Source organism: Pygocentrus nattereri, chromosome 20 (genome assembly GCF_015220715.1).
Source record: "Pygocentrus nattereri isolate fPygNat1 chromosome 20, fPygNat1.pri, whole genome shotgun sequence".
Taxonomy (NCBI): Eukaryota; Metazoa; Chordata; class Actinopteri; order Characiformes; family Serrasalmidae; genus Pygocentrus; species Pygocentrus nattereri.
In genome coordinates, this window is record NC_051230.1 from 23,725,463 (window position 1) to 23,733,825 (window position 8,363).

The 8,363-nt window shown below is 37.6% G+C and overlaps 1 protein-coding gene across 2 annotated transcripts; it reads right to left on the reverse strand.

Moving 5' to 3' along the window:
* Positions 1-731: 731 nt before the first annotated feature.
* isca1 (iron-sulfur cluster assembly 1) lies at positions 732-7,152 on the reverse strand. Of its 2 annotated transcripts, none has more exons than XM_037531648.1 (4): positions 7,013-7,152; positions 5,747-5,773; positions 5,519-5,624; positions 732-2,995 (listed from the first exon to the last, which is right to left on the reverse strand). In XM_037531648.1, exons 1-4 carry the CDS (start codon positions 7,091-7,093, stop codon positions 2,847-2,849), a joined length of 363 nt encoding a protein of 120 aa, XP_037387545.1. In that variant the 5' UTR covers positions 7,094-7,152; the 3' UTR covers positions 732-2,846. The 2 variants fall into 2 exon arrangements, with proteins under 2 accessions (XP_037387545.1, XP_017542339.1); XM_017686850.2 differs by having other exon boundaries at positions 5,720-5,773.
* Positions 7,153-8,363: the final 1,211 nt, after the last annotated feature.

The window sequence follows — 8,363 nt, forward strand, 5'->3', positions numbered from 1 at the left end:
TTCAGCTTCAGTAAACTCAAAGAATCAAAGCCTGGTGCTGGTTTCAGCAGTTTCAAATGAATACCAAGCAGTTATATCTTGATTTAGAGTACACATTCACTGTGAAAGGATAGCTTAAGAACTAGACTAAGCACAGATCAAATATGAATAACTCTCCAGGTGTTTTGTCAGGACGTTTGCTGTGAATACGAGCACAACCCTTTTTTACCTGCAAACGCAAGTGCACTTTCTGTCTAATCCAAGAACTGGGCACCATGACGCATGTTTTGGGAAACGCATTTGCATCAAAAACATCATGTTGTTGATTTCAGAATTATTAAAGAATAAGCGTTAAAGGAAACATGAACTAAAACATAAAATGCCAATATTATTTTTGTACCATTTTCAATTTAAGTCAAACAGAATTTACTATATCACTGTTTTCTGTTCCTATTAGCATTTCAGACACTCTCCCTACTTTTTGTGGGTTGTAGAAAATGATCTATGATCTATAGAAAGCATGTGTGATTTGACGGGACCTCTGCTCACTTCATCCAGGCCTACTAGTGAATGCAAGGCCTTGCTTTTTGACAGATGTGTCTTATGCAGCTGGTATGGACTGAAATGTTGATTAAAATGGAAGCATTGTTGCCACAGCAACAGCACACATTTTTGGTCCAAGTATTCCTTTAAGTCACACAACAGGGCAACAGCAGATTATTATGTATATGGATCAAGCAAGAGACACAGCATTTATGCATATGACTGTACATTTATTGTGCGTTAAAAGACAGAGTTTACATTCTTTCTATATACACACACAGCATCCTCAGTTTTCACAACCACAGATGGGATTTTACATAGACTCTTTAAAAGCTCTTAATAAGCTCTTCCTGTGCCGAGTTCCAGAAACAGCACACATCCAACTCAAATCATTACTTTATTAACCTCTATGAGAACCTAAGCAGATTTACATTACTCTTTATAGGCAGTGAAGTGCACGACACTTACCTGCCTCTAAAAACAGGTTTATGTGGATGAAGCATTGTTTGGCTTGTTATTTTCCAGGACAACTGTGAAATGCTTTAACTGGAAAACAAAATACACACTCTGGCTGCTTTATTAGGGACACCTACATCGTACTGTATTTTATGAGGTCCATTTACTATATATATGCACACTGCCGTTCTAGAGTTACAGAGTGTAGTCCATCTCTTTCTCTAAATATCTTAACCCTCCTTTACCCCATTCACCATTTGTCAGGACACCCACACAACCACCGCTGAGCAGCAATCATTCGCTGCACTGCAGTGACACCGACATGCTACAAAGCAGTACTACTAGAGCTTTTAAACAAGTGTGTCACAGCTCAACTGAGAATAGTCCACCAAACATAAACATTCTGCTAACAGCAACCTGCAACCACCGATGAACAACTAGAGGATGACTACCACAAACTGTGCAGCAATGGAGCTTGCAGAGTGGACAATGAACGTACACTGCTGTCTAATCCACTCATTACAGACAGGCCTGGTAATTATTACATTATCTAATCACATTTATTTGATATTATAATGATGTAAGGTGACTCCTTAAATAACTACCTTCAATAAAAGTCTGAACAGCCCTGTAGAAGAAAGTGAAAATAAGTGAACACATCCTCCACAGAACACAAATATAGGTATGGCATTTTTTTTACTGGAAAAAAATATGACAAAATATAAAATGTGCCACAACTTTTGCACAGGCCACATTTTGGGTTTCATTTTATGTCCTATATTAAAATCAGCAAATAAATTGTAGTTAAAATGCATTGGAAACTTTGTTCCCTGCAGAAAATGAAATTTATTTCCACTTAGAAAATCAACTAAACACATCACTTAAGGGTGCTCTGGATCTTACAAGAACTTCTGACCAGTGCTGTAACACCTACAGAGGGCAGCAGTGAGTACTGTTTGTTTGAGATGAAGCTCTATTGTAAGTTGGGAGTTGTTTGACAGTATTGACAGCCAGCCAGTCTGACCACTTGTACTTAAAGGATGCATACAATGCACAAAAAAAGACAAACTGGTAAATGCATCTATGTATACAGCAGGTATTGGTCAGTTAAAATCTCATGTAACAGGCCTAGCAGTGTAACGGACATTAGCATATCACTACCATGTTAGTGTCACTGCAGTGCTAAGAATAACCCACTACCCAAATAATACCTGCAATAATTTGTAATGTTTACAAATTATGCCGATAAGCAGATGGACAACAATATGTAAATGCAGCACTACAAAGCCTGTGGACACCTAATGAAGAAGTGCCTAGCTCAACACCAAATTGAATTGTGGCTCGAGTAAATGTCTTAACTGTTGTAAAAGGGGGCCAAGTACGGTCTCTTTCTCATTACTGCCACAGCCCAATTTCTATTATGATGGCCTCAATGAAGCATACGATACACACTGAGCACTGCATGTCAGAATCTTCCTAAAACTAAATAATGATATTATATCAACAGCTATAGCTTCACATGTTATGGACAAGAAAATAAATACTGACCCACAGAGCACATTATTTATTCTTTACACACGACTGGACCTCAGCTTCCTGTGCTGCAACCAAAACGTCTGAAAATGATCTTCTGTCCCTCAACATCAAAACCAAGCATAGCCCAACGGAGTTTGGTGACTTGCATTGAGCTCTGTTTTTTTTTTTTTTTTTATTTCCACTTAGTCTATCTCTCCAGTCTTTTACTGCCATTTAGGCAACAATGTGGTACTTGATGTTGGTTCTGGGAATGGGGCTGGGTTTGTCCTGCAGGACAATACATGGCAGGAAAGGAAAGGGGGCTCCATGTGTAGCTCAGCATGCAAAGAGTTTCAGATGTTGAAGCTTTCCCCGCAGCCACACGTTCCTTTGATGTTAGGATTATTGAACACAAACTCACTGGACAGTTTCGTCTCTACAAAATCCATCTCTGTGCCCAACAAGGTCAGCTGAGCCTTCTTCTCAATGAAAACTCTCACACCTGAAAAAGACATGGCAAATATTTATTGTTTATAGTACAGCTGCATGATATGGAGATAAAATGTGATGGTTGATAAAGGGATAAATTAAGCGATAAATGTATCAAATCCCTGACTGGAAAACCCTGTTGTTTGGGGGGTTTTTTTGTTTGTTTTTTTTGTGTAAACAGAAAGCTCAGCAAATAGCAAATAATGAAAAAAGCACATTTAAATATGTGTAAATAGTAACAGTTTCTTACATCAGAACTGCGAGTGCATTTTTGTGTACTGTAAGGCTGTTAGAAAACAGTCTACATTCCCTGAACAACTTTGCCTTTGGGTATTTCACAGGATTTCTGAGTTTAGCTAAATAACTTGGACCCGAGTCAAGCCTGTCGAATAGGATAAGAGCTGAGGGACATTCCTCACAGTCCTTATCTTTGAGCTAAAGATATCTAGCTAACAGAAATCCTACTCTGTGGAATACAAACAGGAGGAGAAATCTAACAATTGGCAGAAATACATTAATAAAATAAGATAAAAATACGATATAATAAATATAAATAAAAATAAGGCAAAATGCATGCAATGTTCTTTTGCAATTTATGCAGCTTCTTAATTCGGTATAAACAGGACAGTTTCCATTTGCACCAGAGAGGCAACAAAGCCTCATGGGTATAAAAAAAAGCAAAAAAAAAAAAACAAAAACATGGCAAATCACATTTTAAATGCACATATTAACACTAAACCCAGCATTGGGTACCAGTATGAAAGCGCCAAAAAAAAAGCCATGTATTCCTTCTAGTCTGAAACAAATGGTACAGATGCATCCCTATTCAATGATACCCATGACATACTTACAAAAGTTGTACTGTGGTATAATTTAACACAATAATAATAACAATACCAGAAACAACATACTGCGCGCACCTATTTCCAGTTATTTATTCATTGTTTTCATAAGCAAAATTAGTAATCCAATTCATTCAGTTCCAGGTTAGGTAAACATCTTTATGCTACGTGCAGCTTTACATGACGGTGATTTCATCAGTCCGAACTCCCAGTGCTATCTTATTTACTATTGTCTATTTACTCTCTCTAGCAGTGACTTACTCGGCAGTATGTGGCAGCCTTTGTACTACGGCTAGATTAGGCGATAAACATCCAGACCACATAATCCACCACCCAAACAATGCCTGCGCTTTGGTTGTCCTATGAGAGTCATGACCATTGAAGAACAGGGTGTATGGGAGATAAAGTACACAAAGAAACAGATGGACTACAGTCTGTCACTGTAGATCTACAAAGTGCTCCTATATGGAAAGTGAGTATAGAAACAAGGTAGATATACTTAATGAAGTATATGCATCTGTACACAGTAAAATGATGCACTTCCATATGTGCAAGTTCACTATATTTATTTCTACCTCCACCAAACACAATCCAACATGTGGCACAGACTTCTTGATTCTTGAAGGTGTTGCCAGAGGTTTGAAGTACACGTCAGGCTTCAGCCAATTACCTATAGCTTTGTGAAACGCAGAGAGACTGCATTTTTGCAACTGTCAAGTTAGCGCGATGATTTAAAGGTCTGAAGATAAACGAAAAATGCACTACGGACAACTTTAACATCACAATGTATTTGTCTTTGATCTTTATTTTCTTTTAGCGTCTATTAATGAGTAGTCCATGTTCTATATCAGCGCTGATATATCTATATCTCCATGGCTTCAGAACATTCTGAGACAGCACGAGACAGATAAAGACATGTTTTAGCCTCCTCTCATGAAAAATAAACATGGGCTTAACTTATTTTTACGATTGTGATTATACCAAATTTATTAGAAATAGAATAAAAGCTTTTTATGATCATTTTTAAAAGCATAACAATAATAACAAACAACAGTATTCATAGCCTGTACACAATACGACACGTTTTATTGGCCGAAAAAGTACATTTTCACCATTTTTAGGATGCTACTGACATTAGTCAGTTGTTATGTGACTAGTCGCTAGTAGAAAGTCACACCAGATCCAGATGCACTATTCAAACCTTCTCAGTCACGTATTTGGGCTCACATTCAGGAATTAGTGTTTCGTAGTGCAAACTTTAATGTACTTGCAATGAGCTCACATACATTTTCTCCGACTTCCAAAAAAGAAACATAATGAACACTCAAATAGTTATTTCAGTACTCGAACACCAACACTCCACTACTCATCGAACCACACTTTGAAATCATCACTTATCATCCTGTGGGTCAGCTGCTAGTGCATTAAATCAAATACCCAAAGATAAATCAAGCACAAAGATATCTGATTAAATCAACTGAATAATTCAGCATGTGTTACTTCCAACATTAAACCTTCTGTGTTTTTATTATTTATAATTTTAAATATTTTCTTGTTGACATTTGATTACTATTCATTTTAAAAAGATATTCAAATGTCAATCCCTACCACAAAACAAAATTGTTAGACTTCTCATTTTCAAGAGAAACCTTGGATTTTGTATGTTTAATAGGGCACATCAGCTCATCACTCACCATCTTGTAACACTTCCTCATCGGAGTTGTCCTTTTGTTTTGTATAGTCAAGGGTGTAGGTGAGGCCATTGCAACCTCTGGTCCGAACACCAACCTTAAGCCCAATCTAAAAAGGTTACATTAAAAAGTTCATAAACAAACAACAACAAAAAAAAAAAAAGATCTGAGGCAACCATTAATAATTACTCTATGATTACTTACATATTCAGGTTTACCCTGTAAAAGTACCTTGATTTTATTCACAGCTGAAGGTGTCTGAAACAAACAGAGATTATTATACTCCATATATATGTATATAATATATATTATACAGAAGTGATTCACTTAGAAGATGGTGAATGTTCACTTTCAAATGTATATAGTAACTTGAAGTCTAAACACATAAATGTTTAATAAAATATGTGCTCAAAACCCCCAACAGCACCATTAGTTTAGATATTAGACATCTGCACACAATCTTGATTACAACATTAATGTAAAGTCTTGTGGACAAAAGCCACAAATGACACGGTTATAGAGATTTTTCACAAGTAATTCCATATTATTGCTGTGTTATGACTTATCACTAAACATACAGACCCTTGGTTTATTTACAATGTTGGTGATAGATACTAGGAGCTGCAATTCCTACAACATAAATATGGCCATATTATTTGCTATTCAAAACAACCGATGGGTCTACAGGAGTCTTTCAGGGTTCACATGTTATGTTTACAGTCATCACATTAGAAAAATCGGTGGAATTCCACTTCCAAGCTAGGTTGAGAATTGGTATCTAAGAAAGCAATGACATGGTTTACACAGTTTTCCCTCTCAACAGATCACCCAGCGCCTTGTGTACAAATGGGCCTGCTGCCATTCTCAAAGGCACCCCTCCCATCAGAAGAGAAAAGGCTCGGAATTTTATGGTTAAATAGCATTTAATTCATTTTCATACGCGTTATGCTTAGAAGGCATGTCTGTTATCTCGTTTACGAGTTCAGGAAATGGGCAAAACTATCATCATTATTCGTAACAGGGACATTTTAACATTTACAGACGCTGAAGTGTTCACATCAGAATTGCCTTTGATGAAAACAACGTGAGGAAATTCACAAGAAACAAAGTAAACGCTAAATAACATGAGACTAAACCAGACTAATTTGGCTCGGGTTAGGCTAGCTAGCTACTTGAATTTAAGGAACAAAACTAATTTTATATGACAACTATTAGCGCCTAATGTCAAACCACACCGCCAACTTCAACTAATCCAACAATCGTACGACTTTGACACCTTTCTGTTCACACTTTGAAACGCAGCTAACGTTAATTAGCCGTTAGCCTTTCTGAGAACTAGCTAGAAAGTTTAGCGGACAGTGCTAACGTTAGATAACCCAGCTTAGCTTAGCCAGCTAGCTAGCACCTTCACCCTCACGCCCGTTTGCTTTAGTCTGGACTTCTGTTAAACGGTACTGAAACCTCAGAGTGCGTTCAGGGCATTGAGGAAACACTCACCAGTGTCAAAGCGGCTCTTGTCGGCAAAATTTTTCGTCTACTGACCGCCTTCACAGTCGCTCTCGCTATGGAGGCAGACATGTTGAGTGATTAAAGTTCTCTGGACTGGATGTAAACACCAGAGAACAGCGGGGTTTGTTTGTCGTTAGATGGTCGAACATGATTGGCTGCTCGGCTGATTGGCAGTCGCACGGACCAATTAACATCTACCTTGGCGTAACACGTAACGATTACGCAACAGTTGAGAAACCTCGTTGTGAAGGAAACTCGCAGTTTTCATTTTTGACTCTACACATTTTATAATACACATTTTACGTACATATACATTAAAAATGTACAAATATGGCTTTAAAACTGTTTACAATAGTAAAAAAAGTCCTAGGGGATAGATTTGTTTAATCTAAATTTGCAAACTCCTTATGAAAAGTATGCAAAGATGTAGAGAGGTACGGGAAGATAAATAGAGCAGAGAAAAAGGTAATAATAAATTTTGCAATTTCAAATTGTCATCGTCAGTCATGACTGCTGCTATTGAACCAGGTCTGTTGAACTTCACTGCTGCTGTATTCTACATACCCAGTGTGCAATGCTATTGTATACACCTTCACTGTTTTACATACATTTTTTCACATATTTAAACATCATAATATTCTATTTATATAATCATCCATCTATCTTTCCTTCTTATATTTGATTTTCTACATAACTAATGTTCTTAGTGCTCAGCTGGCCTGTTTATTTGTCCAGCACATTTCACTGTATGGTTGACGCTGTGTTAACCCACCTGTAAATCATACAACCAAACTGAACTGACCTGATCTTTTCTTTTGCTGCTGACCAGTTCGCTCTGTCCAGCTGTTTCACTCCAACAGCTGCTCTTTCAGCTGCAGATTAGCTTCTTCAAGATTTTGAATATGTTCTGCTAGGAAGAACGCTGTCCTTAGGAACCCAGTGTCTCACTCTGTTCATTCTTTCTCCACAGCCTCTAGAGCTTTTGTCATCCTTGCAATCAGAGATCCTGTTCTTCCAATGCCTCTGTGAATTGAAGCGTATCTCCTTGGCCATTCACTGTTCTTTCTGCTTTCTATTTCTTTCCGTTTGCACCTTCTTTTTCTCCTCTCCACCCCCACAACCTATTCCCATCAACCTATTAGGGTTTTGCTCATTACGTTTTGCCTGCTGCCCCAATTTTAGAAGTGTGTAGTTCTCCTTTTTGTGCACACATGGTCTGATGTTTCTTATCCTGCTCATCTTGTTCCACTTTTCTTGACAATTCTTTTCTTCGAACTTTACTGTAAGGCCCTATTTCCCACAATATTTCTGTGTTGCCTCATAACAACTTCGCATTCCC

Bases quoted from the DNA above. Each gene is read 5' to 3' on its own strand.
- isca1 (XM_017686850.2), bottom strand. From the start codon at position 7,093: ATGTCTGCCTCCATAGCGAGAGCGACTGTGAAGGCGGTCAGTAGACGA. The intron at 5,774-7,012 runs GTGAGTGTTTCC...TGTTTGTTTCAG, and splicing joins CAAGAGCCGCTTTGACACTG to ACACCTTCAGCTGTGAATAA. The intron at 5,625-5,719 runs GTAAGTAATCAT...TAACCTTTTTAG, and splicing joins TACAGGGTAAACCTGAATAT to ATTGGGCTTAAGGTTGGTGT.